Below are 17,746 nucleotides of genomic sequence, written 5' to 3' on the forward strand. Positions count from 1 at the left end.
ATAAATTTTATTAAAGTATTGAGCCATAAAAGTACAACAATAAGTTCTAAATCATTGTCGTCGCCGGCACGTCATTGGCACCTTAGGAAAAGAATGCAATAAAGTATATTATTCTACGATTTTAACTCATTATAAGAACATTGTAGTGTAGAATAGAATAAGTTTTTTTTGTATGATTTCATGATACCAAAACACGGGATAACGTGTCATGTGCCTGATATTAAGCGAAACGTTTATCCACAGCAGTTGCAATGCCACTCAGAGCTTTGAATCGCAAAGAAAAAAAAAATTTTTTTTCGGATCTAACTCATATAATCAATAAAATAAGTAATTAATTAATTTTATAACTATAGCTCAAAACTGGGCGGTGTGCATTAATTAATAATAGATGTAACTGGTTGATGACTAATACCATCTCAGTCAGCCGTGACTACAGAAGTTTGGTTTGTTTGTATTATATTCTATAACAAATACATAAACGCGATTTAGGTACGAAAAAATAGTCCTAAATACAGAATGCCGAACAGTGCAATAATCATAACCATAATCATTTATTCATAATTTCCATTACATGTCAATTTAGTACCTTAAATGTCAAAGAGAATATTAACTAAACAAATGTATTTTAAATGAATTGCATTATAAACTGATATTAAAAAAATATAGTAACCTACATACAATAAAATAATATTATTTAAAATTAAAAATTACGATAAATTAAAAAAAGAGCTCTGGATTAGCCACATTTTTAGCCTAAAGCGAAAGGAAGACGTGCTCGGAGCGCTAGTGACATCGTCAGGTAGGTGATTGTATACGCAATGGCTCATTGCATGAATGGTCCGCGTCGCCTTCTCCAGCTGGTGAAGATCGCCGCGGAGGCGGCCTCCGTATCGCAGTGTGTACCGCTCATTGTCACATCTCTGTGCGAACTGATACAAGTGGTTACGTGCATACATAGCTATCTGGAGTATCAGCAGACAGGGAAGCGTCAGTATCCCTAAGGACGCAAAATATGACCGTGTGCACTCATTATTAGAAATACGCGTCACGGCCCGTATTGCATGTCTCTGCAGCCTGAAATCACGTTTCCAATCCGCCGCATTTCCCCAAAATTCTATGTCATACTCTAGTACCGATTGTACGGAGACGATTGTAAGAGAGCGTTGTGGTATGAAAGATGATGTAGTTGACCAGGATAGAGAGGGGGATGCTCCGATGGTTTGTTCATGTAGGAGGAACGAATTTTTTTGTTTACATGTGACAGGCAGATGACTCCACCTGATGATGTTAAATGGAAAGTGGAATCCAAAGGTGAAGGAAACTAGAGTAGTGTTGATACAATCACTGCCTTAGACACCTTCACTCTGCATGCCTACAAGATGCTCCTTCGCGCCTCGTTTGAAGGGCCCCGAACAGAATACGTGCGTTGGAAGGGAGTATCATTTGTCGATTGAGCGACAGAGGAAGGTGCCACCAAATCTTTTAGTTCGTGATGGAATATGGCAAGTTGTAAAATGGAAAGTAAGAATGTTGATAGATTGACGGCACAAATGTGTAGAGCGAATATGGACCGACACGTGGGGAGAGGTAGCCTCGGTGTATATACCTCAATCAGATTGGGGATGTCCTTAAAAAAGATCGGGTTAAAAGTACCAAGAATAAACGGGCTTGTATGATGAGACTGGTGGGAGTGGAGAAGGCGAAGGACATTTGTCAGGAGCGTAACAGGTACAGGTTTGTGATCTCCTACCTACCCCGGTGGGAGACAAGCGTGATTATATGTATGTATGTAAAAATAGTTTCACTTTCAATTTTTTTTAAAGTTTCCGACTTCACATATCACACAACGGTCACTTGACCAATAATTTAACAATTTTAATAATTTAAAAATTTAACTTTATCAATTTGTAAAAAAATTTTCTATTAACTCTCAACTACCGATTCTTACATATGCTTATATTTCTACATGGTCTAGATCAGTTATTATTATTATTGATTTTAAAATATTATAAATGAATGAATGAAATATTCTTCATTGCACATTAAAAATTACAATGACAAAACAGAACAGTAATGTAAGTATCACAGAGTAAGATAATGCACAACAGGCGGCCCTATTGCTAAGTAGCAATTACTTCCAGGCAACCGTAAACATTAGTGGTATTCACTGAACGACTTTATCATTGGTAGTTCTTACCACAGTATGATGTTGTATTTTTCACCGTATACTTGACACTAATTATAATGTGTGCATGTGCTTATACTGTTATTAGCAGTTTTTTCACGTAAACGCCCAGTGTACATTATAATTAAACTAACGCAATCAATTTTAGCGCCATACATTCTATGTAATTATGTCCCATTGGGTATCTAGATGAATGCCTTTTTAAGACTGAGGGCATACTTGCTTGGGCCTGAAGCATTTTTGCCGGTGAAATTACAGGCACATGAGACTAATCAACTTATGTCTCAGGGTTACGGGCACAGCGGCAGTGCCCTCAGAACTTTGTAATTTAAAGCTCTGAGTGACAATGCAGCTACTCTGGGTCAGTCAAGTCGTTTATTACCAGGCGCACGTCCTATTCGTCCCGTCACTTAGTAACATAAAAAAATTTAATTATATTTAGTACTTACATTTTAATTTACATTGGGCGTTTATCGCTTTTTCTATTATACGTAGCTTTCTGGGTCTTAGGAAGTGAATATATATTACAGTACTCGATTACAGCGAAACGAAACAAATACGCCTTAAAGAGTTGACGACCTCGGTGACGGGTCGGTTGGCTCCGATGAGGAGGTGCTAGGTTCGATTTCCGGTAGAACCAAATTGGAAATCATAATTTTTTTTTTATAAATTGGTTCTGGTTTGGGTATTCCTTATTCTTAGTTTGAGACCAAGTGATTGCTGTGGTGGTACTTTATTATTATGCGTTTTCTTTTTTCTCTGTTATTTGGCTTATTTTAAATACATTAACCGACCGAAGCAAAGTTAATTTCACAAATCCACAATATTATTATTATTACTTATATTATATTACACTAAAATATACACCAGTAACGAATTGGGCGACCATAAAGTTCAAACTTTGAAGTTCGACATTAACTTCAAGCAAATCGTGGTTCATTGATAGCACTGAATTGTTTCCCGAATCCGGGAACAAGAATAGTCCTTTTCTTTTGATCTATAAATGAGACGCACGCATTATCTCTTTTTCTAATAACATTTCTAGTAATAGAAAAACAATGAGGTTTTACTTTAAAAATAAAGGTTTAAATAAAAATACATTACAGTTTTCAATTCAAGGGTATAAATATTGTTAAGCCTTGACGAAGGCAAGGTTAATTGGCGTTACCCTCAACGTTCAATAAGGTTACAAGGTAACGCGGACATCATTTGTCAAATCACGCTTTCCTTGGAGGTCATTTCATTACAATTTCCTGCATTCACTACACTATTTCATAAAACTGGAAACGCACTAATTTGCGTAACCTATAAGTATTTTTATCATAAAATATTCATAGAATAGGGAGAGAATCAATTCTTACAGCGAAATGTTTCGAAAATTATTCGAGTACGTGGAGGTCGAAGTCTGAACGTTGAAATTGCTTTATTTGCCTCGGATTACGTATATATTTCCAGCTGAATATATCTTTGTTCGTTTGCTAAATCTGTGATTTGCGGTAATGTGAACATTTATACGAAAGCCGCACGGTATTGCTTTGGCATCCTTTGTCGGATCGGAATGTCCAGTTTATTATACTTTTTTTTTATATAATATCAAGTGACGGAACGAATGAGTCGTGTGTCTGATTCTAAGCTACACGCCTGTCCATAACAGTTGCTGTGCCACTCAGAGCTTTAAATGGCAAGGATCTGAGGGGCACTGCCACTGCGCCCGTCATCCTGAGACATAAATTGACAAGTCCCATATGCCTGTAATTTCACCAATATGTATCCAGTATAAGAACAACATGCATACAACTTCCTTACGGCTTTGTCACTATACGTTAGTTTGTAAAGAGCGACAAATTTTGACATTCAAATTGATGCCTACCGGTAAATGATGTGGCGGCTGCGCTCGTTTGAGCCGCGCGGGTGCAGTGGGTGCAGGCGCCGCCGAGGCCGAGTACCAGCCGCAAGGGCCCACCGCCTGCCCACCGCCGTGAACGCCGTGCTGTAAACAAACGTAAATGTTATGATTGTCATCGTTATGACTCCGAGGGTATTAAGAAAGACGTTTAAAGTTGTCGTAGGATGACGGGGACCGGTGTAGTTTAAACATATAAGCGCAGTCCTATCGTGTATTAAGTATTCATAAAAAAATTATGCGTAAAAAGCGTATAAAACGATATTTGAAATTAAATTTGTAAAGATTTAAAACATGTTTATTTACTGGCAAGATGTAAAACATGATCTATCAGTTAAGCTCTTAAATATTGTAAAATATTCAGCGACAAACTTGCCAAGGAAACGCATACGGCCGACGTACAACACAAACGAGAGAATAAATTACTCGTAAAACGCAAGGACACGCAAAATACCTTAAATTTTACACGTCTTGAGAAATAAACTTTAGCAAAGCAGATAAATCAACCCCATTGAGAGACCTCCTTCTATTGAGACCCGATCGTGCCGATGGTGACCGCAAGAATCGTTTCGTGAAGACGAATCGTGAATGTAAAGTGTTGGAGGAAAGTAAACCGCTTGTCTACTAACGCTCCGTATCGAGGGCAGCCCGACTACTAGCGATCAACAGCGGTCACACATGTAATCGTAATACCATAACGAATCGTAGTTTCTGAACAAAAGATATAAAGTTCCCATATTTTACTACAGATAACGATCCATTGAAACGCACAACCTTGGACGAACGCCAAAACTGCAGGTGCCATTTTGCATTATGGTTTCTTATTTATATTCGTATATTGTACTACTTCATGAACACCACAATGAAAATGCAGAAATTACTGAATTTCTGCATTTTCATTGTGGTGTTCATTTAGACAATAAATACTAAATGAATATTGTGAAGTCATATATTGTACATTTAAAGGTTAACGTATTATTACAATTTTTGAAATTATCATAATGGTAAATTCTAACTTAACAATAAGGATGGCTTAAAACAAAAAAAATACTCGTCATCTAAAGGCAGAGTGCAAAAAAAACAGCAAATCATACATATTGTTTTTTTTTTCGATATTGATCAACAAATAATTGTAGGTGTTAAAACCGAAACAGCAACAACAATAAAGACGGAATATAGGTGGGAATACTGCGTTGGAAGAAGATAGTTGTCAAGTGTAGGTGTGACCGCACCTACACATAATATATCTGTGATACATCAACATGGAATGTACTACATGTGGCTTGAAATGTAAACTTAAAACGACCCTACAAAACCAAAATAAGTCGACAAAACGATAATTTTCCCGTTACAGCTGTACTATACATCAATCGTTTATTGGTATTTACTTGCAATATTACTAATTCATAAAAATGTATTGAATTGTAACGGCCGTAATGAACTGAAATACATATCTCGTATTCCTCTCCCCATTTTCCTGTATAATAATTGTTAGATCATTAAGTTACGACTATGGAACTGTAATTAACCCGTATATTAAAGCGCGACTAATGGTGCCTAGTGCGGCGGTAAAAGCCTCCGAGGCTGCAGCAATTGGGTGGTGGGCGTTGCTACAGTCCAGGAGGAGCTACCATTTGAAAGGAATAAAAAACAGAATTATCTATTTAAACTACACTATATGGATATATTTTTTCCTTGTCATTTTTTGTGTTAAGTTAATATAAAAAAATACGTATTTTCAATTATTTTTTGGGGTGGTGGACGTTGAAATTTTTTTATCTTGCCAAGTGGGCGGTGTGCCAAAAAGCTTGGGAACCTATGATTTAAAGCATTATATTATACGTTCTAATCTACTAAAGAAGGAAGGATTGGGGAATTGCAATGTGCAGTAGGCAAGTACATTTCAAATAAATACAAACCTGTGAGAGCGGTGGATGCGCTTGATGACGATGAACGTCCGAATTCATGTCGGGTGGCCTCTACCACTTGTTACACCTCATCATCTGTGGACAAACCAAACAACATTTCAACGTCTCAAATAGTTCCAATGTATTTCAAAATCTAGAGCCAAATAATCAACTAGCAGACCGTAACGAAAAGCTATAAATTACGTCTTACTAAACCGTCTTAATACATTTTGGTACAAAGGACATACCCAAGCTTAATAGATCATTCCTTATCTAAGCCTGCGAGAATTTTGCTTTAGTGGAGCGTTTCACAACAAAATCGCTTCTTCGTTATTTCAACAAACAGTTTTACGTGACTGGAATTCGCTGGTTACGCTTTCAAGTTCAAAGTGAACGGAACAGTCAGTCAGTGTCTAAGGAAACCGACGAATGAAAAATTATAGCACAGAATGCAAACACTTTTAGCGTTTAACGGTAAAGTGAATTTAATCAAGCTCTATGATAATAGCCCTTTCATTAAGAAAACCGGTAGGGCAGTGAAAGATAATTGAGAGCTTGGTTTCGTTGCCCATTATCTGGGTCAGAAGCTACTTTACACATTTATAATAGTCTATTCTCTTAGCTGAGGAAAATTTGACCATTTATTTAGTAAAATTTAATTTTATCACTCATTCATGTAGCGTTTTTGAATGTATTTAGTCAACTGTAACAGAAACTGAAACAATATAATTCAACCTTTTTGATGAAATCCATGCGTGTTAAATATGTACGTTTAAAACATGTGTAATGGTCTATTTGTGACAATTTGCAGAGGCGGCCACAAGGTTGGCGAGGCTCTGTACTGTGCGTACAATAAGCTAGTACCACAAAATTAACTTTGCGGTGAGAAAATTTTAAATTAGTGCATTAGTATTACAACTTGACGTAGTACATTAAATCTAATGTAATCACGACAGCACGTATAAAATGGCATTTACATGACGTCGATAACATTGAGGTTGCAACTATAGTAGATTTATCGATTCATTATATGACTATTTTAGCAATTATGAGGGTCAAAAATCTAATTTGCAAAAGAATATGGGACACATAAAACGTCTTTACCAGAATTATAGGTACTTATTTTTCCTTTACTTAGTTGCAGGAAAAACCGATTAGTTTACCGTTTTGAGTGTAAAACATAGTTACTTAAATCAAAGCATATTATTATTAGGAATAATAAATAACGCACACACTCATAGCTCCGCGCATTATGAAAGCCCTGTGTCGCCAGTGCCATGGACACACATATGGATAGATAATTACAAATTAGACCCATACTCACGAGAGAAATAAATGTAGGCCATACGAATATTTCTCCCGGCCCAGGAATCGAGTCCGGGACCTCTGCGTGGCAGACCAGCATGGTAACTGTTCAGCCACAGTTGCCAGACAGGCAGAGGCCAGGGAGGAAATAACAAAAGATTTCTTATAAAACACAACACAATAGCGTAATGCAAAACTCACTAAATTATATAAGACAATATATAAAACCTTTATTGTAATTCTGTATACGAAGTAAGACCTGCAATTCCTACAAACGATTAAACACAATGCATTTGATATTTAACTTCATGAATAATGCAGACAGCTCTTGTTTACGATTTGCATTGATTTTAAACTTTACTGTCAGTCAACTTGATTGTACGCTTAATATTGTTAATAAACAAAACAACAGTTGTTAGTTGTAGAACGATAGGTACGTTTACGTAGGTTTAGGAGCAGTAGAGCTCCTTATGAAAGAGTTAGTCCAGGGATGTACTGCCTACCCTATTATATACCCATTTCTGCCGCCAAGAAGTAATGTCAGCATTACTGTGTTCCGGTTTTGAAGCGTAAGAGTGCTGGTGAAAATACATGCACATGGGACTTGTCGACTTATGCTCAGGGTGACAGATCTTTGCAATTTAAAGCTCTGAGTGGCACTGTAACTGTTAGGGACAGCGTGTAGCTGACCATCAGGCTCACGACTTGTTCGTTCCGTGACGTGATATTATTAAAAAGGAAAAGTATTAAAAGGATTTAAGTATTAAGTAGGTAAGTGCGTAGTACAATGAGCTTTATTCCGAATGTATTACAATTGCAAAATCGCATTTTAAATGCATTCGAAAAGCATTTAAATGCAATTGGTACGACAGCATCACAATTAGAAAGAACCGACCTCAAAAATTTGTGGAATTACATCTATTTGCCAAGTTTTATTGCAATCGGTTAGCTGACAGTGAGTGAAATCCAATAAACCGGATTATTTTCTTCTAATTAGAATGGGACTACCGTTGGGGCACGCTCTTTTTTAACAAAAAAAAATCACCGCAATCGGTTCACACACAAAAATACAGTAGAATTGACGACCTACTCTTTTTTTGAATTCGGTTAAATAGCATTTGGAATGCATTCGGAAAGCGGTTTGGATGCAGTTGCCCTAACTGCATACAGCCGGCGTGCAGTCTTACCGTGTGCATCCAAATTGCTTTTTGTATGTATTTCACGTATTTCAACTTATATTTTAAAAATATTTCTTGAGTGTGTAGTACTCTCATCCAAAGCAGATTTAACGGAACAATGTAGAATGACTTTTCAAGCAAGATTTCTAAAAATATAGTTTTGATATCACAGTTCGAAATAACAAAGTAGAAAGTTGTGTTGCTTAGAAGCAGTATCTTGCAAACTGTGCGAACAATAATAGGAAACCACAAAGAAATTACCGCATAGGCAAAATACTTACAATTTTCTAGAAGAGAAAACTAAATAGCGGAATTTAAAAAACTTCAAATCGTTAACATAATAATAAGATTTATAAAATATATAAGTATAATAAATAACTATGATAAAATTATATGCAAGTAAGCATGCTTAGTTTGCATAGCGTCTGGTACGGTATGCTAGAAGACGTCGGTTCGAATCCGGCCGGATCGAAGGAATTTTTTCTAAGTGTTCGATCTTTGTATTAATGATTATAACAAACTAGTGGAGTAATTTCACATAAAAAAATAATTGAATATCAACTCAACAAAAATTTAAATACAGTGAATAGCAACATCTCTAGCCGGGGCTAGTAGCTATAAAGATATCTAACTGGGTGACGAAATACTTTAATTGATTTCTCATAGATGTCGCTACGGCTAAAAAGTAGTTGAAAAATCATCTACAAAAATACGACAACAACCACACAGAAACATTCGTGAGGTCCGCTGGTTCGTTCCGTTGCTTAGTTGGCATAGCGTCTGGCATGGTTTGCTAAAAGATGTCGGTTCGAATCCGGCCCGATCGAAGGAAATTATTCTAAGTGTTCGATCTTTATATTAATAATTATGACGACCTAGTGGAGTAATTTCACATAAAAAATTATGGAATATCAATTCAATAAAAATTTAAACTATGATAAAGTTTAATTTTCTTTGAACGAAGATCCAATATAGAAATCTAACAATTTTAAAGAGCACCTAAGTTGCAAAATTGTGCCATTTGGAGTATTAATTACGGTACTATTTATGATCATTTTTATATTTAATGGTCATTAAGATAAGATGTTTGTAAACTTTAGTTCCATATAACATTAAACATTGATTAATAATAGACTTTAACACTTTAACAATCCTCTGGAAATCATGAGTAGTTCCCAATATGCGTGTTTGGAACAATATGTATTATCGCTATGAAGTAAGTGTGATTCACTCTGCATGGTGATGACTTGGAACAAACGCTTGACGGAGCAAGTCGCGTGTCGTGACCAACAACTGTGTGCATAATTATGTAATGGACACACTATATTGGACATAACCATTGGAATGCTATGCTACCTCGGTATTTAAACCTGCTTCTTGCTTATGAAGTTTGTTCACGTGAATTTAGGTTAGTGCATTGCAATTTGAAACATTTGCATCGTATTTAGGTCCTATTCTACGTACTTGTTAACTGATTTGCATTTACAAAAGAAAAACTATTCAAAGTGTTCACAAATTTCATTTTATTTGAATGATGTCTTAGTCGCGAAATGATTGAACACACGGTCATAAAAAGTGTATTTCAAACAGTGATATTGCACAATTTGAACACGACTTATGCGTCGTTCAATTTTAAAGTGCAATATTGACGGTTTACTTGTGGCATTAAATAAGTAAACAATGCGCAGATATCAATGTAAAAAGACTGCTTATGATTCACTCTCGTCCTCCTGCCGGAGGTATGGAACCGGAGCGGTGGAGCGTGTCGCAAATCGTGACTAGCTACTGCACATAAAGTGATGTAATTGCATACAACGTTAGACTCGTTAAGTTAGATATTAAGAAAAAACGAAGAGGTTCGTTGCTGTATTAAATTACGTATACATTACTAAGTAATGTGTATCGTTAATGTTGTTTTTAAGTTAACGAGTATCTTACTTGGAAGTCTTGTAGTCAATTCAACAAACTACTATCAAACCAATACAGTGGGTTTTAAACAGAGGCCGAAACATCTTCTTAGAAGATCTGAGGCAGCCAGATCGATACAAAGCCGCATTTGATGGGGTGCTATTTATTTGGTTCGTGGGTGCTATATTAGTAATAATAGACATCAAAGACCACCAGGATTAAGTATACTTTTAAAGAAAAACTGAAACTAAGTCAGATATGTAGCATACAATTCATATTACAAAACTTCAATATTGAAGTTTGAACACAGGTGAAAAAATGTCGTTAGACTACACAATCAACATCCATCCCGACGGGACCGGGTGCAACAGTACTTGAGTCTCAGATTTTATACGAGTTAAATGCTAGTAGTCCAACCACTCAGGCACACTAATTGAGTACAGAATTAACTGCGAGCAATTTAGTGCGACGGGTAAGCATGTGGCCAGGCATTTCTCATGGGGGTCTTTAACTTATGTGGTACTAGTATTATAGAGGTTACTAAATGTAAGGTTTTATAGCTGTTTGCAGAGCAGAGCCGCATGGGCTTTAGCTTTTTCTTTTTTTTTATAATATCAGCGACGGGACGAACTAGTCGTGCGCTTGATGGCAAGTTACACGCCTGTCCATAACAGTTGCAGTGTCGCTCAGACCACCGCCACTGCGCCCATCACCCTGAGACATCCAGCACCCTTATTTTCTGAGCATGGAAGTATTATGATCTATTCAAAGGATTCGCTTAGTGCATATTCTGGGTTCGTACCTCACAGAAGGCCTGTAATTCATTACCGCAACTGGACAGGAAAATTTTATGTGGGCTGCCTACTTTCCTTCTACACACCGCACTGCGCAATTCATGGTAAACGCCGTTTTCCTGTGCGACGCGACGTGTGTTATGTGAATCATAAAATGAAGGGCAGAATGTTTTATTGAGCACAATTTTTAAATGACGAAAAAATTAAGTACATACATAATTTTTCTGTTTGTCGACGGATTCGACGCTAAAGTAAACAGAGAAGTAAGTAGTAAGTGGATGTGCGATATGTACACCATACTGCTCTCCTTGTCATAAATAACGTAATCGACGTATTTAGCGAAATTGAATTACTCGTATTTACATAAGCCTATGTTAATAGTATTAGGTATTAGCGAAACGACATCTACAATATCCTCTAATCGGTTGTTTTAAATTATGTTTAGTTTCAGTTTTATTAGTAAGACAAATCAGCGTATCGAGTTCTAAGGTATTTGCGATTGTTACACATAGGAAATGAAACTATTTTTCCGGATTTACATCGCGTATATTTGTTTTTTCAAACAAACCAACGTTTCGGGCGCTTTACAAGTTTCATGGTCAACTGGTGACTATGAGATAAATACGTTAGTTGAAGGAAACAAGGAGGGCAGCACAGTAAATCGTCGTTATACGAAAGTTCATTGTCAGACCAATCTCACTGTCTTACCAGTTGTGAAAGCATAAATCACTTAGTATAAAGAAGAAACTAGAAAACTCAATTTAGTTTTACACGTGTTATCCTAGCTCGAATACGAACCAGACGAAACGAACGTCAGCTGTTGCGTAATATTCAGAGTTGCAGTTTCCTTTGCGGTCAGTTTAGGTTGCGACTGATGACGACATACTTACAATTTATTTGATATGTGCAGGGCATTTGTTTTTTCACACCTATAAAACACCGCACCATCTCATGGGCCGTTCAACAACAAACATGTTGTAGTCTTTCAATAAGTAATCACAACTTAAAACCACCTTTGTACGCATACTAACACTTTCATCAGCATAGAATTGCGAACGTAGTAAATAGCATTAGTTCACACTACGATGATAATAATGAACAATAAATAATTCCTAATGATTTACGTTTAACTACTCAACTGTGTACTCACCAATGAAGGTCAAACAGTGTTATTATTTTCGAATGTTGTGTGCGTCCATTGAATATGAGCGACAATAAAAGATGAACAGTGATACATACAAAAGCAGGAAAACAACCAAGGTAAATGTAAGTACAACATTCATGTCCCATTAAAAACAACACAACACAAGTCTAGGATTATTTAATGTAGTATTTTATTTGTATGTGACCAAACAACTGCCCGTGTTAAAAAGGATTTTCCGGTGGTATTTGTATTGCATGTAGAGTTCGTGACAGACGAATTTTATTGTAGTGACGGTTAACCCGAACACTAAGAGAGGAATTATCGATTATTTGTTATTAGATCATCGTGTTGGCATTCGGAGTATTCGATTTAAGAGGTGATTCGATATAGGGGGCAAAGAAAATGTTATGAAAGAAGAAGATTTAAGTTGGCAGTAAGCCGTACAATTGGAAACCCTAGTAGTTTCTACAAACCGGAATACGTACAATTTTGCATTTAGACTGTAATATCAGCATTGTAGGATTTGCATAAATCAGCCAATGCTACGTCTGCTGTTCATAAGTATTTTTTAAAACGGTGATTTCGTGTTCGTCACATTTTGGTAGGCGAGTGGGCAAGCTTACGAGCCGTATTCTAAAATTAAGAGTTGTACGTTAATTGGAGACGTTACATATAACTTAAGTAAGTATTAAAGTATTACAAAACACTTTTTCTTACTACTTACAATATATTTTACTCATTATTATTTATAAAATATAATACATAATAAAATATTAAGTGTTAAATTTCGTTTGTCTAAAAGCCTATAAAATATCAAAAATATTTTATTAGGGCATTTCTGAACACAATCACAACGAGATCCATTATCTTTTCCTACACTTAACCTTTTTATGAAAGTGACAACAAAAAGATGGCGGTCGCAGTAAAGCTGCAATCTCGTATCGCTTGCCAACTCCTGGATTTATCTCATATGTTTCAATGATACAAACAGGAAGATATAGAACCGTAGGACTGAAATAAGTGCAAAATTTCATATATGATCGTAAACAGTGACTGAAGATGGAACATTTTTATTTTGCAATGTATTAAAACAGGCGTTTAAACATTGACTTAATAAAGTCAACAAGTTTACGTGATCGAAGCATCGAGTATTCGTAATATAACACATTCTGTGTTTACTTAACATTATTTGCCGAAGTAAGCACTTGTATGCATTATGTGGTAATATCGCGTGTAGACAAAGTACAGAGAGTCCTAGATTAGGTAATTAAGCGGTTAGGACTTGTAAAAACTTTTTAATATCTAGCTAACTCGCATGTAAAATTCTACGGACTCACAAATTAACCACTTCGGCTTTAAAGACTCATGTGATAGGTATGTTAATTGATATGCATCCCATATCACAAATACCAATTTAATTTTACATAAATTTTCACATTACGGACAAGTATGTTTTACATACTTAGCTCTTTAAAGAATCATCCGACAACAGATAATATATAATTTATAGAGTTCAGAAAAGGTATTTAAATAAAAATCAAACCAAACTCCTCTACAGCTACATCATTTCTATAGCCATTACAACGCCAATATACAGTCATATAACTCATCAGAAATGAAGTAATAGCCGCGCATGTCGCCGCAGAGAAAATACGGCCCGGACTACTAGTGTTAGCATTGCTTTGGCCGCTCATAACTTACGCCAATACTTATGCAGCGAAATCATAACCACAACACGAACAACGAGATTGGCCGAGGATGCAGGCGCGTGCCGAGTTGAACGACCACGCGGCGCGGGCGCGGGCGCCAGAACCACGCGCGCGTTTCACTTTCATCGCATCCCGCCGGAGCCGACTGCTCCGAGTAGAGACTGGCGTCACTGCCAACAGCAATGACGACGCGTCAGCTGCGGCTGTGCGCCTCGATGAGAAAGCACAGGTACAGATTTAAAGTGTAATACAAATAAATAGGTACTACTACTATCTCACTGGTTACCATGTTCCGCAACTTTCGTCGTAATCTTTTTTAAAGAATGGCAATGAAATTGACAAATGATTACGAATGCGATTGTTATATCCTGTGGCAAACTTTATAAAATAAACGACAACCAATAATCATTTCATGGGCAAATACTACTGATAATAACACAAAATAAGATCATCATGATCGTACGTATCCTACAGCAACAGGTCATAAATTATAGAACTGTTCCAAAGTTCCAGAAAGTTTGTAACTGAAAAAAACGTTGAGTTAACAATGTAGTAACATGTTTTAGAAACTCGCCTTTTATCTTTCTCTGATCGAGCTCAATAACAGACATTTAACCTCTGGTCACTTTCGCCAGCAAAAGATTTCATTGATTCGAAACTTACTATACCGACATTCCATGACTTTGGCCGCACGGCTGTTTAGTGAGTGAGCGCACTATAATTCTGAAGAAACCGGTCTACGTGCGTAAAACTGTCAGTTGATACAATAATTGCATAGTTTTGGGGGCCTATTCCGATGTTTATTGGTAATTAGCAAGTCGGCCTTATAGATTCCTTAAAATGTATTCAAGAATGTGACACAACAGCAACCTTTTTAAAAATAACTAAAACAAATTGGTCAATGACTGCAGACCTTTAAATAAATGCAGGAAGTGATACGGGCTTGAGTATACACATTACCCCTGTTTACGTTACCGGCTGTTTGTTTACATTTATTTCGGTATCTAGCTGTAATAAAAACCAATACCTCATTCCCATTTATGCATTCACATAACAAGAAATTTTAATGAGAAGTATTAAGTTCCCACGACAAATGTGCATATACTTTTATGAGGTGCCGAGTTAATGATGCATAAAATTCGAGAATACTTGATGGTAAATTAATACATACTACATGTACATGCATGCTTATTACGCCTGATATCAAGAAGCGAGTAAAACTAAACCTAAAATGAATATATTATGCATTTTACCTTACATTGAGCAACATAATTGGAAACTGAAAGTCATTGAATATTTCCTGCTTATAGGCAAAAATGTTTCTACATTAGTGTTACTAGGGTTTGCCTAATAGGTTAGTAGTACTTGCATGTCACATTTGTCTGCTCAATCAAAAAAATATGTATACCTATAATTAATGCTGGCAATTTTTTTATGTATTTCCTTCACATCGTTTCCAAGACTAATTAAATTACATAAATCAATAATAAGCTTGATCGTATTACACGAACCCAATTAACACGTTAAATAATCAAATATATTATTAACTAATATTAGAGTAGGCTTATATAATTATCATAAAAAATCAAACAATTTTCTTGTTTTCCTTTTCAAATACTTTAACCCGGCTAAGAGGAACCAGTCACGCAAATTACACGGCCTTAATGCGAATAGAAATTACTTCCTTCCTAAGAAGGTCATTTCCATAGGCAGTCAACACTAGTTCCAGCAGGCTAATTAAGAAAATTAAAAATTAGTCTTCAATTTTTAAACAAATTATGGCTGATAAAAGACCCTCCCTTGAAGTGCGACATACGCGACAAGAATAAAAGAAGAGAGAATAATTAATGCGTTGTGCAAGTTCGTAGGAAATTAACTACCATCGAGGTGACCTCAGAAAGTACAGAAAAGATTTGTTACTAAGTCACAAATGAATTATCCCCTTGCTTGTAGAACAATATACTCATTAGAGTACCCGAGCAATTCGTGACAGAGTTACATTGGTCACCGTTGAAAGAAACACCCCATAAAGTCCTGTCCCTGGTGCAAGGTAAGCTTGACAGTCGTAAATAATCTGCTTCCGACGCGATGGGGACTTTATATGGTAGGGAGCCGTTAATACTCTTTTGGGCATGTTGTGCTTCATAAATCATATGACACTAAGTCATGCCTTATTTTTATTATGTTTGCAGTGACTCAGTTATTTGCTTGGCCCACCTCAGCGAAATGTCAATAGAAGGCTAGAAATGTAACACGATATTTATTTGTTTTATTTTGCGGGTTTGCTCGTAGATATGTGTAGCTTCACAAAGCTTAGAAAGGTTAAATTTCAAATCCCTTGAGGATTATTTCGCTAACATCACTATACGTATAAACCGACGGAAGTGATAAGATTCCACATGTTTGCTTATGCAATTGTACTACCACGTACCTTTCCCTACGATTTCGAAAAAAAACCCTTGAATTGACCGCATCTGATTCAACAGACTTTATGTATAAAATCATAAAGAATTCGAGCCAATAATAGCTTACGATTTAGTAAATTAATAAAGTTTACATGATCAGGGTAGTAGGTTTTATTGTATTTAACAAAACAGCATGACCATAAATCATTCCAAATCATTAGCAGAGCTACCTACGCAAAGAGCTGGCCTTGTGACATTGCAGCCAGCAATCCTCTGCACTGATTGTTTGATGAGTAAGGTGAGTCATGAACCGGAGAACACGCTGACATTGCAAACACAAACTTCAATAAATAAATGTGCTAGACATTGACTTACAAGTCAATGGTGCTAGACAATAAAACTCTGGTACCAAATTAAACAATTCAATATACTGAGTACCAGAGTAACAATAACTCCAAGGGCCATGCTAAAACAAAAGCATGCATTTCCATGCATGCTTTCTATTAATGTTTTAAGGGAAACTCCTATGTCCTTCCTTAATTGATTGTGACGAATGATTTCCTTCTTATTCAATCAACATTTATACATTCAGATGTTTAATTTTATCGAAAAGTATGACGTCCCAGGATTTAGCAAACAGGCGGAAATACCAAAACAAAGCTTTAGGGGAATTAACGGAAGCATAAATATTTATTCAAAACTGCATGAAGATTTTCAAATAGAGTTTACAAACACTCACAAAAGCGGGTTTCATAATAACGTGTCGTTAATTTCGTTATCAGCAAAACGTTATTGGAAATTCATTGTATGAAATTATTGAATAATGACATTCCATGCAGTTACGAATGGAAAAAATGCAAGGGCAATGAAGAAAACCGTAATAAAGAATCTTCGAAGTAAGGTATTGTAAAATATGCCTTATGTTGAATGTTTAACTACTTTCTTGGACTTAAATGTAGATAAAATTAAATAACTCAGCTTTAAATATTTAAATTTGCGTACAAGTTACCACCAGATTGCCTACGGCTCTCTTAGAAGTTGATCGACACAGTGTTCCAATGCACTTAAAAGAGACTGAAAATAGTTTGACATCTGTCTACGAACCAGACTTTAATAAGCATCACAAATACGAGGAACTTATAAGGAATACAGAACGATTCTTAAGAAGAAGTCCATTAAAGTTGTCGGGAGCGAAAACTTTAAAAACAACCAGTATCGATTCGTGCCGCCGCCAGTCCACCGACAGTAGAGCTATTTGCACATTGCTAAACTTCACGCTTTATTAGTTAACGACTGCGCTACGCAATG

General features: G+C 36.2%; 1 protein-coding gene across 1 annotated transcript in view; it reads right to left on the reverse strand.

The window, feature by feature from the left end:
- LOC113234731 (tyrosine-protein kinase CSK) overlaps positions 1 to 17,746 on the reverse strand; it is a 45,464-nt gene that overhangs the window by 27,497 nt on the left and 221 nt on the right. The window contains exons 2-3 of the mRNA XM_026470193.1: positions 6,008 to 6,091; positions 4,056 to 4,175 (exon numbers count right to left, since the gene is read on the reverse strand). Of these exons, the coding sequence (XP_026325978.1) occupies positions 4,056 to 4,175; positions 6,008 to 6,055 (168 nt within the window). The 5' untranslated portion in view covers positions 6,056 to 6,091. The remainder of the gene's footprint in view (positions 1 to 4,055; positions 4,176 to 6,007; positions 6,092 to 17,746) is intronic.

The sequence above is a fragment of the Hyposmocoma kahamanoa genome, unplaced genomic scaffold (genome assembly GCF_003589595.1).
Source record: "Hyposmocoma kahamanoa isolate Upper Pololo Valley unplaced genomic scaffold, ASM358959v1 86, whole genome shotgun sequence".
Taxonomy (NCBI): Eukaryota; Metazoa; Arthropoda; class Insecta; order Lepidoptera; family Cosmopterigidae; genus Hyposmocoma; species Hyposmocoma kahamanoa.